Source organism: Sorex fumeus, unplaced genomic scaffold, assembly GCF_029834395.1.
Source record: "Sorex fumeus unplaced genomic scaffold, SorFum_2.1 ptg000047l, whole genome shotgun sequence".
Classification (NCBI taxonomy): domain Eukaryota; kingdom Metazoa; phylum Chordata; class Mammalia; order Eulipotyphla; family Soricidae; genus Sorex; species Sorex fumeus.
In genome coordinates, this window is record NW_026606104.1 from 27,519,230 (window position 1) to 27,534,438 (window position 15,209).

Below are 15,209 nucleotides of genomic sequence, written 5' to 3' on the forward strand. Positions count from 1 at the left end.
GGGCTGGGAGCTGTTACCAAGAAAGTATTACCCCTTATAAATGTGTGACTTTAGGCAACTCACTTCAATTACCTGGTTCTCAGGACCTTTTTCAAGTGTGAAATAATAATATTTGAGCATATAAAACTTAAGCATTTAGCTCAGAGCCTGGCTCATGGCATGTTTTCAGATTTTTTTGTTTGTTTCTCTTTTTTTTATTTTTATTTTTTTTGGTCACTATTGCTTCTGTAGATATGGGAGAGTCTTCTGTTTGTTTGATGACTTAAATAACTCCCTCAAAATTTAGACACAAGTTATCATTGACCTATCTTAATCATTCTGTGCTTGCTCTGGAGATTATTGCAGTGCCTTCCAGTCAGTCAACAACGAGGACTGTTGTCCAGCACGAGAAGGACAAATGATCTTGAAGTACCATTTTGACTATCCCTTATCTATTCTCACCTACACTGCTTATAAAAATCTCATCAATTCTTCTAACATGACTCATTCCCCCAAATTCTAGGTTTCTTATCTGTGTCTCTCAATGAACAAGGTTACTTCAATTCTGTCACTTTCATTTTATCCCTCAGCACTTCCTCTTGCTGCTTTAATTAGAGAGGAGTTTCTCTCCCCTTGGATTGCTCTGGACCGCCAGCCCTAGATTGCATTGTTTGCCATCCTCCTCTGAGGTGATCTGTGTTTTCCACTCTGTTGCTTCCCAGGACCTCTTTATACTGAAGGTGACAACCTGAGCTATTAGGAATTAAGCTGCAAAAAGAGGGAAAAGGTAAAATTTTTGACTTGTCCTGGCCCACACTTGAAATATGGGAAATAACTGTGTCTAAGAAAAGAAAGAAATTTTAGTTGAGAGTGAGGAAAAAATGAAGAACCTTTTTATTGGTATTTTTGTTTGTTTGGGGACTCACCCAGCAGTGCTCAGGGCTTACTCCTGTCTTTGTTTGAGAATCACTGCTGGTGGGCTAGAGTGGTCCTGGGGCACTTCTTGTATACAGCTTAAAAAATCATTATAAACCTGATTTTTTTGAAAGAGATTTTTATTCAGGAATAAAAAAAGTATTGTCTTCCACCAGGAAGGTCAAATATACTAAATTCTGATAATAAAAAATGTTTTTATTTAGTTTGGACCCATCTTATTCTCTGTGAAAATGATTTGATTTTCCCAGTCTCGTGGAAATTCTGAGACTAGCTTCCAAACCTTAATAGACTGTCAGGGGAAACTAGATAGATGACAGCAGGTAGAGCGTTTGCCTCACAGCTGGCTCACATACCCTGTATGGTCCCCTGAGCCCTACTAGAATTGATCCCATAGGACAGAGTCAGGAGTAAGCCCTGAGCATAGTTGATGTGGCCTAAAAACCTAAAAAAAGAAAGAAAAAAGAAAAAGACTATGAGAAGTCAGCAAGTCCCAGATTAGGAATTGCTGGGTATGACTTTGATTACAGTCATTAAAAATCAAGTCATTTAAAAATTAAGTGAGAAAGATGTAATGAATATTAAGAAGAGAATGATTTTAAAAACTCAACCATTTAGTACCTCTTTATTTTCATTAACATTAAGGTATTTATCATGATTGCTAATATATTGTAACTAAATTCTCACTTATTTAGAAATGAATTAACTGCTTTATTTCAGGGGAGGAGATAGATTGAAAAGAGCAAGAGTTGTGTATCAGAAAGGTCTGATTCTTTTGCACTCTGACTGGCCTTCATGATGTTAGTACACTTCTTTGATGCTTGGTTTCATCACCAATAAAAATATGAGTAACACTTACCTTGCCATATTACTGTGAGAAGAATTGGTGTATGTAAAGCAAGATAATGATGGGCACAGTAAAGCTAGTTATTAAAATGTGGTTTTTATTATGGGGTGAACAAGTTTCCGTTCTGTGAATTCTTACAGTTCCTCATTTTCTGACAAGGAAACAATTGAAAACTGTCACATAGCTGTTGTGTGTGCATTGGATTAATATTGGCTATATTAATCATTTTAGGTCAGCTTTGCTATGGAAAGCAATAACTCTAAAATCTCTCTAAATAGCAGAATTTGATAATTGTTTGTGCTTCTGATGTGTTTGTGGGCTTCTCTATTCTTCATTGTCCTCACTGGGGAATACTGACTAAGGAAAGTGCACCCTATGAACTGTTGATATTTGATAGGACCAGAAAAGAAAGATGGAGAAGACCACAGGACTCTTGAAAGATTCCACTCAGAAGTGACACATGCCATTTAATTGAATAGAAAAAAATTTTACAGTGCCGTCTAACTTCAAGATGATGGGGATATAATAGTCTCTTCTATAAACTGAGGTAGAGAAAAATATAGATTTAGCTGAATAATTAATACCTTTCATTGAAACCCAGACTTCTGACTGACTTATGGACAAAATTAACAGAGGTAGGAATTCCCATCTCTTCTGAAACTACTTTTCTATAATATGGCCTCACAATGTACATATTATGTGTTGCATCAGTAATCATGTCTAAATGTAAAGGCACAACGTGAAAAAAAATGAAGGTGAATCATGGGTTGTCTTTTTATGTTTGTTTGTTTGAGCCACAGCTCGAAGTACTCAGGGGGGACCTGTTGATCAAACCCAAGGTCATTACTCAGATCTATTCCTCATTTTTATGCTTAATGGTAGTCAAACTGAGTAAATACCTTTGTTTAAGACTTAGCCTCCTCCTTAGTGATTCATTTGCCTCAGGTGTCAACAGAATATCTGTTTTCTGTTGATTTCTTCTCCACATAATGCCTTACCCCAGTGTTAGCAACTTTGCTTTCTCCTTTTGGGTTACAGGTGAGGAAAGTAGAGTTTCTTTGTGTGATTATGACTGTAGGACATGTCAGAGGGTCAAAGAAATTTTGTGCTTACATTTCCAGTGTTGTAAAACTTGAACTCATCAGAGTACTTCTGTATTTCTACCTGACTGCCTATTAAGCTGAGGCATAAAAACTCCTTATAGTGACAGCCTGTTCAGATGCAAACAAGAAAAACCCTGTCATCACAATTTCTCTTCAACCAAAGTATGGAACTTTTAATTAAATGGGTGGGGGGTGGGGAGGGGAAACATTTTAAAAAAGAGAGAGAATAAAAAGAAATCCCACCATTCTGATCTTGAGTCCCAAGGGAGAAGAGATATCATGGTAGAAACTGTCCCTATCTCTATGCATTTGTATACCTTCAGAGGTTATGGTTCTACTATTTTAATTTGCTAATCTATTGATTAATTTTCGGGTTTTCCTACAGTTGACCAGTGTGTAGCTAATCTCTGTCTCCCACCTCCCACCCCATAATAGTATTTTCCCCTTTGTATGTTCTTTGATGCTCTGCCATGATTCAATACTTTTATAATAATAAATTAGAAACTTGAAGTAATTCAAAAGTTGTATAAAACCTTTTCCCCCTTTGTGCTCTTAGTTACAAAGTGAGAACTGAACAATTTTTAGTGAAAGGATATTCAAAATTCCCAGTTCTTATGAAAAGAAATTGTCATGCTCATTAAATTTTATCTCATTAATATCTATTTCTCAGGGACTCTATCATGCAGTACTTTCAGAATGTAATTTGAGTCGCAACCCATAATCCCATAATTGAATTACAAGATGGATTTGCAAATAAAAACTTTTTTTTTTATTTTGCAGTAGATACTATTTGTTCAGATGGTTTGTATTTTGAGCCCAACCATCACTTACTTCTCCTGTGAACAATCCCAGGTTTCTATCCAAAGCCATGAATTTACATCAACCTGTATTATTTTTCTCTATACAATTTAATCCAAGAGTATCTGCACCAGGCAGTTTTCACTTGGGTTGTCTCAGAGCAGGGTGGGCAGGATCCCTCCCTGTTCCAAGGGACCAAGCCTGGTAGCTACCCAACGGCCGCCATGCTCCAGGCCGTTTTTGGATGATTGGGCCAAGCTTCACGTAGGAGTGAAGTCCCACAGAACCCAGATATGTGGAACTTTGTGACCTTGAACTCTGGGCTCAACCGGGAGCAGAGATCCTCTGCCTGTTTCCCCCAGCATCCACTTCATGGTCTCGCGACACATCATAAAAAACTTACTGCCCATTTTCCATAATTACCATACCATGTTTGATTGAGTTCAGACAGTAGGCAACAAATCATAGAGAGAAATATATGTGTGTGTGTGTGTGTGTTTTATGTGTGTGTATACACACACATATATGCCTCTCGAGAAACTGGCAAGCTATTGAGAGTATATGGCCCACATGGACAGAGCCTGGAAAGCTCCCTGTCGCATGTATTGGATATGCCAAAACCAGTAACTCTAACAGGTTTCATTCCTCTGACTCTGAAAGAGCATCCAACCTTTGTTAAAGTAAGAAGAGGGTGCTAAAATCTCATGGCTGGGACAAATAGAGATGTTACTGGAGCCTGCCCGAGTAAATTGAAGAATAATGGGATGACAGTAGCGATTGAATCCAAAGGCTCATAGTCCCCCCTTTCTATCTAGTTGAAGAGAGGTAGAGAAAAGCTCATTCTTGCCACAGTTATGACGCCAGAATGCTTGAAGACCAGTGTTATTCTGCTTGAGGGGAGAGCCAAATCCTGTGTCATTTTATGCAAATGAAGATGTAAATCCTTTCAATGATGGTTGTTCCAAAGAGCCAGAAAATATGGAATATGCTGTTTACTGTGTCAGAAAACTTGTATGTTGTAAACAATAAAATTCTTGAATTTCTTTTTGCCAGTCACATTATTAAGCCATTGAGTATAAGGAAAAATTGGGAGAACCATAGGTTTGACTAGGGACAACTTCCTTTGGGATTAGTGACCTTACAGTTTTGTTTTGTTTTTTCAGTTGGGTAATATTTTATTTTTATTTTTGTTTATTTATTTATTTTTAAATTTTTAAAAAATTTTTATTAGTGAAACATCATGAGGTACAGTTGTAGACTTACAATTTTTGTGCTTGGCTTTCAATTATACAATGATTAAATACCCATCCCTCCACCAGTGCCCATTTCCCACCACCACGGATCCCAGTATCCTTCCCACCCTGCCTCTGTGGCAGGGCATTCCTTAAAGTTTTATCCTTCTGCATGTGGATCCTTCCTTACCTCTGGGAAGTGGGAAGGAATAGAGCAAAGAGTTTCAGTGTGTGGGTTATGGAATTACCAAGAATAGAATTTTAAATCTTGTTTGTGCTACTTCCTAGATGGTATTCAATTTGTCTTAAACCCAGTTTCTTCATCTATGAACAAGGTTAAAAGTAATACCCTACTTCTTATCATTGTGAGGATTCAGTCATTGGAACACTAAACAGTATTTCATATGTTTATGTTTTAACATAATAAAGAAAACAAATATTCTCTGATACTAGGCCAAGGTGAATCAAACCTGAATTCTGTGTATTCAGAGTATGCTCCCTATCTGTCAATTCGAAAAGTAAAGTCAGCTCTCTGTAACTGCTAAGGAAGTACTGGATCACATATATGCAAATCTAGTCAGTCATTGCAACTGGCCATTTTAGCTCTGCTAACTTTGAAGAAGTTAGCACAGCTAACTTTGATTTTGAATACTGCCTTTGATTTTGAATACTTTTTGAATAATGTTAGTTATAAACATACTAAGAACCTTAATACCTAACAAATGCACTCATACTCATACATAGCATATGACTAACATTAGGTGAGAGCCTGCGAAATTATTATTTACGACTCTGTCATTATTTGTACTATGTCACCTTCTTTATCTTTTCTTTCTCCATTGGAGTGTCCAGGAAAACATGAATTATATTCCTTATTTATTTAATAATTATTAAATACTTCATAAAATTATCGCGGCTTGATTAGAACTGTGTGCGTAAGAAAGTATGGAATTCTCTTGGATTGGAGGAGATGTATAGGCATCAAAATTTCACTGCATTAATATACAGCAAGAGTAGATCATCAAAAGAGGGGGTGACTCTCCAGCAATGGCTTGCCATACCAGATTCTTGTTCAAATCTATCTTCTGCCTTCCCTTCCTTTCTTCCTCTTCCTTTTTTCTATTCCATTCACAATTCTCACTAATGTTTGCGTAACAGAAACTAGGTTATAATCTACAGACGCTGAATCCATGACTAGCTTGGGAAGCTTAAATAGGAAGGTTCAGTCTCTTCTACCTAGGTAACTGCATTTATGTGGATATTAAACATTGTTTCTCTGTAAGTACTTATCTGGTGTCTCTAGACACATCTTTTAGGCTGTGGGTGGTGAATGTATTTGTTCTTAATATATTTATTTAAAATAATCTAAAACAAATGCATGGCAGAGCCTGGCAAGCTACCCGTGGCATATTCGATATGCCATAAACAGTAATAACGAGTCTCATTCTCCTGACCCTGAAAGAGCCTCCAATATGGCAGCATTGGGAAAGATGAGTAAGGAGAGGCTGCTAAAATCTCAGGGCTGCACATTCAAAAGAACAAAAGCAACCGATGCTGGCGTGGATGTGGCGAGAAAGGGACACTCCTTCACTGTTGGTGGGAATGTCCACTGGTTCAGCCCTTCTGGAAAACAGTATGGACGATTCTCAAAAAATTAGAAATTGAGCTCCCATTTGACCCAGCAATACCACTCCTGGGAATATATCCCAGAGAGGCAAAAATGTATAGTCGAAGTGACATCTGCACTTGTTTGTTCATTGCAGCCCTCTTTACAATAGCTAGAAACTGGAAGAAACCTGAATGCCCAAGAACAGATGACTGGTTAAAGAAACTTTGGTACATCTACACAATGGAGTACTATGTAGCTCTTAGAAAAGATGAAGTCATGAAATTTACATACAAGTGGTACAATATGGAAAGTATCATGCTAAGCGAAATGAGTCAGAAAGAGAGGGATAGACATAGAAAGATTGCATTCATCTGGGGGATATAAAGTGACAAAGTATGAGATTAATACCCAAGAATAGCTGAGATCAGCACCAGGAGGATTACTCCATAACTTAGAGGCCAGCGGGGTATCCTAGAGGAAAGGGCTATTCAGATAGAGAAGGGAGCACCAAATAAAGGATGTTTGGAGGATCCTCCCAGGAGGGGAGATGCATGTCGAAAGTAGACTATGGACTGAACATGTTTGCCACTCAATGCCTCTTTTGCAGACCACAACACCCAAAAGGAGAGAGAGAACACAGGGGATTGCCCTGCCACAGAGACGGGGGGATGGGGGGATGGGGGTGGGAGGGATATTATCCATGGTGGTGGAAAATGGGCACTGGTGGAGGGATGGGTATCTGATCATTGTATAATTGAAACCAAAGCACAAAAAATTGTAAATCTACAACTTTAAAAAAAATAAAATAAAATAAAGGGGAAAAAAAGAAAAAAAAATAAAATCTCAGGGCTGGGACAAATGGAGACGTTACTGGCACCTGCTCGAGTTAATTGATGAACAACAGGATGACAGTGATACAGAGACAAAAAAAAAATACCCTCCACTCTTCTTGTGTATTTATTAGTTGCACCTTCTCAATGGTCTTCACTTTTCCCTTCTCTTCATTATAGCCAGTGTCTGACCTTTCCTGGTGTAGATTCTCTGGAAAAAGATGGTGAGGAACAATTAGAGTGTCAGGATTAGAGGAAATAGTGATATAATTAGTGAGAGGTGATATTTAGCATCACAAACATTGTGCATGTGACTTAAAATGGTGGGTGATAGAGATAGGACAGAAACATTAATAGGAGGGAACCTCTGAGATACACCTGACATATTTTGCCATCACAGCACTTAGAAAGCTGCCTTGTCATTTTTTTTTTTTGTCTGCAAGTCTCCATACCCATTAGACTTCAAGCCTAAGTGAGAGGAGTCAGGAATTCTTTCATTTTTGAGATCAGGGCATAGTAAATACCATACTCCTATGGTCACTAAAGGAGATCATTGACAGCTCCATTCCAAGTAATTTGCTTGAAGATTTGATCCAATTCAGAAATAGGGAAAAGAGAATCTAGATATACCTTTCCTATCGGGGTTACTCAGTACTCTAAATTACAAGGTTCTTTTGAGTTTTTCCCTTTATTCATTGTAAATGCCTTCTTAGCCTCTCCTGTATCAAAATATGATATCACTAAATGGTTCACTGAAATTAACCTTATGAAGGAAGAATGTAAAACCATTCTGGGGGGAAAAAGTATTCTTCCCTTTTTGTTTTCAAAGGGTTGGAGTTAAATCCTTGCTCATTTTCCATTTTCTCAATGTTGTAACTTTGAGTAACTCAAGCTAGTGCTGTGGGAGTAAAGCATTGAGAAGTTCTCTTATAATCTTTTGTATGATGGATTATATCCTCATGAAATGCTTATAATATTTACTTCCCACTGGGATTTTATATGGTGGTCACAAAAATAAGTTTCACAGCATGGGGTGATGCTGGCCTATTATATTTGGAAGAAATTCTTCATGATTTGTCCTTTATCTGTGAGAGAAAGATTAATAGACAAATGTATTCCTGCCATCTAGTCATATAGTCTTTCATTTCTTTATTGAGTATATTCTCTATAAAAAGCACCATGATATGTTATGGCCAAAAAGGGTGAAAAATGTGGTCAGAGTCCATGAGGTAAAATATGTCTTTGATCTTCATGATGATCTAAGACAGGGCTTGACAATTTTTTTTCTGAAAAAGGCCAAAGAGTAAATGTTTCAGATTTTGCTGTCCATTTACTCACTGTTGCCAGGACTCAGTTCTACCACTGAAGTACAAATGCAGCTAATTAATGAACAAATGGACATGGCTGTACCACACTAACATTTTATCAGTGGATATTGAAACATGAATTACATGTAACATGCTTGTGTCATATTATATTATTCTTTAACATTTTTTCCCAGTAATTTACAAATACAACCACTCTTAGCTTTATAGAATGTGCAAAAATAGGCAATGGGTTGGATTTGACTCTGGAGCTGCAGATTGCCCACCCCTGACCTCGTTGATGATGAATGACAATTCTGATCTGATGCTTGCGTCTAGCTCCTTTAGTTCTGCAAAAACAGAGTTAATATAGTCGGGATAATCCTTTTCTTTCATCCTACTTCTCTCAACTTTCGCTCCCAGCCCTAACTCCACAGGTCTTTCTACAAAACAGAAATAATTTTTTATAAATGTATGATACTACTAGGGACATCCAGGAGCTTGTTTTTCTGGGAGAAAATGAGAATGACTCCAGTGACTATTTCACCTCTGAAACAGTTTAATTTACTGTCTCTTTTTCCCCTCCTTTTCCTCTTCTTTCCCTATTTCCATACTAAAAATTAACATAAAAATTCCTTCTGGCTAAATTCCCAATACATTTTCACAGTGAGCATTTTCTGAAGTGAAAATTAGTAGCTTCCTTGCAGTTTTCATTGGGGATGTGAAATTGTGTAGCTCACAGGGTGGAGAACTCCAATCCCATTTATGAATTAATACACGCTGCTGAAGGTACCTCACAGTCTGCTGAGTGCGAGGCATTCTTTTCTACAGAATCCCAAGCGCCTAGATAGTGTATTTTAAATTTTTTTCTCATTCCATCTGTGGGAGAATATCATATTCTATTTGTACAAATGAATTACTATGTAAAAACTAGTAACTATGAAAGATTATATTATTTACACTGTCTTAGGGATTGCAACAGTTGGAGAAATTATGACTCTTTTTAGTTCCTTCACCTTCTCTCCCAATTTTTATCCACATGAAATCTAGTTTCAATAATATTAAGGAAACCCTCAAGTAGGCACTGGAATCAGTAAAAATAGGCAAATTGGGGAAGAGCTGACTCAAGTCCTGTTTATAGCCACAGAATGATTAGATGATTAGATTTAATAGGATTTCCTTGTATAAGGATATGATGCCACTTTTACACCTCACTTGGTCCTTCTTTTTCAACTTCTGCTTCTTTGTAGTTCTAACCATTGGGTTTCTAAAACATTCTTAATTTCCCACTCTAAAGTTATAAGCCAATAAACTAGGGACCTATCTCAATGGGATGACTGTGGTCTTTGGAATCAAAGAGCCTTGAATTTTAATCCTAGTCTTTCCACTTTGAAACTATTGTAGATTTCAGGAAAAATAATTAGGTTATTTGTGTTTTAATTCAGATAACAATGAAAGGAGGAGAAATACCAATTTGCAGAGATGAGGATTAAATGAGATCATAGTAAGTACTCAATAAAAGAGTGGGGAAAACATTTAGCAGGTACTCATAAAATTGCTACTAATGTAGTGCTGGAGCGATAGCACAGTGGTAGGGTGTTTGCCTTGCGTGCAGCTGCTGGTTGATTCCCCCGCCCCTCTCGAAGAGCCCGGCAAGCTACCAAGAGTACCTTGTCTGCACGGCAAAGCCTGGCAAGCTACCTGTGACGTATTCGATATGCCAAACACTGTAACAACGACGTTACTGGGACTGCTCAAACAAATCGATGAACAGGAGGACAGTGCTACAGTGCTACAGTAGACAGGTAGACAGGCAAGGCCTCCTCCCAAGGCAATGGCAAAAGCCAGCCCTGCAGTAAACAGGAAAAACAGGAACTAAGGCCTGATAAGACCCTCACCTATCTACAGCAACAGACCCAGAGAAGCTCCTGCAGGAACAAAAGGCCAGAAAAGGACTTTCAAAGAAGACCATCACCTTCCCCTTCCCCGCCCCCCCCCCCCCCCGCCCCGCCCCAGTAACCTTCTTAGCAATGGGCCCATGTGGGTACAGGTTGGGGAAAACCTATAAAGGCCACCTTGAACAAAGGAAGGGCGTGCGTATGCTCCAGCACTACATTAGTAGCCCAAGTCCGTGCTGCTTGCGCCCACGTGACCGAGCACATGTGGCAACTGAGCACATGTCACCCTCATCTCCCCTCTTGAGATGTGTACTTCCATGCTTTCACGTCTAATGCTGCTATGTGTGTAGAGGCTCTCTCCTCCCTTGGAGAAGCCCACGTTCTCTCTTGAGTATGTTACTCTCTCTCACTCTCTCCCCCTCCACATCTTAAAAATCCTCCAAATAAAATCTATTGATTTCACTGTTTGTCTACTCCTGAAATTCCTTTCTGCGAGGCCAGACAAGAACCCAGTAACTCTGGGTCCCGACTGGCAGAGGCGGTTGGGAAGAAAGTGACTGTCTTTTTCCTCCCCACTTCACACAAGTCACCCGTGGGACCCCCCGACATCACTGCCACTTTAAAGAATTTTCCTTTTCTTTCATTTACAATTTGAACACTTGTTGCACTACTGTTTTCTTCTAGGAATACAGAAAAACAAAGTAGATGTACAATGTGAATTTGAGGAGCCTACATCTCAGTAGGAAAGGAATCTGTACACTAGTACCATACAAGGAGTAAGTGTAAAATGGGTGTGCCAGGCATAATTGTTCCCAAAGTGTAGAACACTACCTAAACACTTTGGAGCATCAAAAAAGACAGCACTCAAACTAGTTATTGGAGGGTAAACTGAAGTTTTCCAGGGAGAGAAGAATGAAAATGTGCTTCCATTAGAAAGAAAGTGCGTGCTTGCTTCGGCAGCACATATACTAAAATTGGAACGATACAGAGAAGATTAGCATGGCCCCTGTGCAAGGATGACACGCAAATTCGTGAAGCGTTCCAAATTTTTAATATGGAAAGTATCATGCTAAGCGAAATGAGTCAGAAAGAGAGGGATAGACATAGAAAGATTGCATTCATCTGGGGGATATAAAGTAACAAAATATGAGATTAATACCCAAGAATAGCTGAGATCAACACCAGGAGGATTACTCCATAGCTTAGAGGCCAGCCGGGTATTCTAGGGGAAAGGACAGTTCAGATAGAGAAGGGAGCACCAAATAAAGGGTGTTTGGAGGATCCTCCCAGGAGGGAAGATGCATGTTGAAAGTAGACTATGGACTGAACATGTTTGCCACTCAATGCCTCTTTTGCAGACCACAACACCCAAAAGGAGAGAGAGTACAAAAGGGAATGCCCTGCCACAGAGGCAGGGTGGGTTGGGGGGTATGGGGGTGGGAGGGATACTGGGATCCATGGTGGTGGAAAATGGGCACTGGTGGAGGGATCATTGTATGACCGAAACCCAAGCACAAAGATTTGTAAATCTACAACTGTACCTCATGGTGCTTCACTAATAAAAAAATAATAATAATAATAAAAAAGAAAGTGCACGATTTGGTTTTTCATCTAAAAGGCCAATCAGTTGGCACCATCAACCTTTATCCAGCAGGGATTGGTCACAGAGAATGAGACAAAGAAACATATAAGAACATGAACAGACACATGGACTATCCAAGGTTTTAGGTCACTGGGCAGCCATAAGTGAGTACACAGGCTGGCCATTTATTCAAAACAATATTGCTATCCCACTCTGGTTTCCAACACGTGCGTTATAATTTAAGTTGACTGAGACATTGAGAACAGTTAGTGAGCACATCAAAAGCCAATGGACACATTAATAGCAGACTGGCATGTTTCATGTAGCCAATCAACAGGCATGCTTAATGTATATACTTGTGACAGTTTCTGTTCTATTTTTCACCTTTGTTGCCTTCTACATCGAGATGACCCTAAACTGTTTCACTCAGTTTTTTCCTGGGCACCCTTTGATATTCTAAGACTTAAGCTGTTTTGCCCCAGGACTATCCCAGCCTTTTTTTTTGGGGGGGGGGGGTGGGTTAGGCTGATGATCTCCCACAGTTTTGCTAGGGTAGCAAAGATAGAAAAAATGGTGTCAGGTGAGGCCAGCAAAGGATTATGGGGCCAGATGATGATCTTTAAATGTCTTGTTAAAGACACTGAACTCAACCCAGGGCTGGGGGAAGGGGGACTCTCAACCTGGGGGTGGGGCAGGTGGGGGGAGCTGGAGGAGGGAGGGGGATTGCTTTAGGATATGTGGAACAGCAGAAAGCCACTGAAGAGTACATTGCATCTGGGCTAGACTAGAGGTCTAAGGAGAATTTGGTCACCTATGGTATGTGTGCAACCCTGCACTGACTCCTGAGATAAGTGAGGATAGAGATCAAATTACCAAACAAAATCCAAAAGAACAAGAACTGGCACTAGCTCCTCTGAACCCAGGGCTTTAACATTCTGTGCACCAAGGCCTTCTCATTTAATTCCAGGCATCCTCTTCTAAGCCCTATGTTTCTAGATACTGACTCAGCACTCAATGCAGTTCCTGAATGCTTTACAGACTACCCTCATTTTTCCCACCTGAACTGTAGACTGTCCGCCTCTCCTGCTGGCCTGGAGACTTGAACTAAGAAACACAAGCATAGGGATTTTCCTAGAGGAAATGAACCCATCACAATATCTTGCTGAGCCAGAAACAAAATCAAAAACTGCCAGCAGCTTGAGAAAGGCTTCTTCATTGGCCTTTGACCATGCAACTGGAGGGTCTATTGCATCTTATAGCCTGACCACTAACCAGTTCTCCCCGTCACCCTCAAATCCAGAGGCCTAATGGGAAGGAAGCAAGCACACCAAAGGAGTGTGTGTGTGTGTGTGTGTGTGTGTGTGTGTGTGTGTGTGTGTGTATTTTCAGATTATAGGTGCCTGGGGAAACCGAGCACCAAAGCAACGGGACAGAGGGGCCCGCCTAGGTCTCCTCCCACAGCAAGGCCCAGCAAAGGGGCTGGAAAGCTGAGCCGAGCTGTCAGCCAGCCCAGGCTCGCTTTCTGCGACACTCCCGCTTCCCCAGAGCCTCGCACTTGCCCTCCTACCTCCCTTAGCAACCGGGAGGCTGTGGATACCGCCCGCGGGTGGCGGCGAGGAGGCTGCGGGCAGACCCGGCTCAGTGGGGCGGCGGCGGCCCAGCCCAGGTGCCCTGCGACCGCAGTGCGGAGCCGCCCCGCGAGCTCGACAGTCGCAGCTCCCATCGCGCTCGGGGTCCCGCGCACCCACCCCCCCTACCCCCCCGCACCTGCCGCGGGGCCCAAAAGGGATCTTGCAAAAATGAGCCATTCTCACCCCTCTGGGTAAGTGACAACTGGTGCTTTCCCACCCTGCTGCAGGTGGCTGCGGGAGCCAGCGGCCCCTCCTCCTCCTCCTTCATCCTCCTCCTCCTCTTTCTCCTCCTCCTCCTCCCTCGGGCTACCCAGGGAAGGGGGAGAGACGGGGCTCGCGGGAGGTCTGGGCCAAGGAAGCAAAGGATATGCATTCTGGGTTTGCAGCAAGGATGGCAGAAATTCCAGGCTGCGTTATCTCCTCCCTTCCCCTCCTCGCTTCTCTCACCGCCGTTCGTCCCCAGTTGAAAATGTTCACTGTAAGAAGGATTAAGGAGCGCATGTGAAAAACGCATACATTAGGCAGGGATGGTATCTGGGATCAAGAGGATCCTGGGGTGCGGAACATGTGTGTTCCAGTGCAAAGATCGAAGTCACTGAAATATGCAGTTTGTGTGCAGATTAAGGGCTGAGGGAGATAAATGTTGACCGGCGGGCCTGCTCCTTAGCGGGGTGAAAGTTGATTTGCTGTTGAGGGAGGTTTCTAGTGAGTGGTATCCGTTAATTCAGGATTTTTATCTGCCCAATCATAAAAAGATCATAGGGCCCTTGAAAGGTCTGACACCTGGAGAGGAAGGAGAGAAAGAAGAAATTGTGTGCCTGTGTGTTTGCTTTGGTGGGGTGACATATTTTGGCAATTTTCAATCTATTCTCGAAAGTTAACACAGTCATTATAGCTCCTTGCCCCCCCACCCCAAAAACAAAAGGTTTCTATTGGAAGGGAGAATATCCAATTTCCTTTTGAATTAAACAATATAATGCATATTAGATGTTTTTTATTATGATACATCTAGTAAGCAGATAATACCCTAGTTGATCTTGCAACTAATTTGAAGTTGCTTTCCTTTTTAATTGAATTTATTGCACATTTTCAAGAACAGCAGATTAGCAGAGGACAACATATTTAAGATCATTTGGAGTTTGTGATGTCTGAAATGCCGCATTAGTTGCCGTGCTTCAGATTTATAGTTGAATTTAAATGATTTTACTTTTTAATGAATTTTCTGAGCCTAATGGCACACACACAGAATAGTTGAAAAACTTAAAGGCCTATAAAGTGCCATGTTGGAAGTCATCTTCAGAACTTTTGGGAAAGGGAGAAGTGAGAAGGCTACCGGCCACCCTCTCTCTCATCGGGTCTGCATTCATGCCCTGATAAATGTATTCAGGCCTGTGCCAGAATGGGATGGAAATGACATCCTTTCTCTGAAGCAATGTTCATTGTGTCCAGGAATATGAATGTGT

General features: G+C 40.8%; 1 protein-coding gene and 1 non-coding gene across 2 annotated transcripts in view; both read left to right on the forward strand.

Moving 5' to 3' along the window:
- The first annotated feature begins 11,477 nt into the window (after nt 1-11,477).
- On the forward strand, nt 11,478-11,584 carry LOC130032282 (U6 spliceosomal RNA). The gene has a single exon (XR_008793819.1). It is a non-coding gene; the product is annotated as a U6 spliceosomal RNA (small nuclear RNA).
- A 1,907-nt stretch (nt 11,585-13,491) lies between these two features.
- Nucleotides 13,492-15,209, forward strand: part of ERICH3 (glutamate rich 3) — a 138,627-nt gene continuing 136,909 nt past the window's right edge. Inside the window, exon 1 of the mRNA XM_056123401.1 lies at nt 13,492-13,937. Within this exon, the coding sequence (XP_055979376.1) occupies nt 13,915-13,937 (23 nt within the window). The 5' untranslated portion in view covers nt 13,492-13,914. The remainder of the gene's footprint in view (nt 13,938-15,209) is intronic.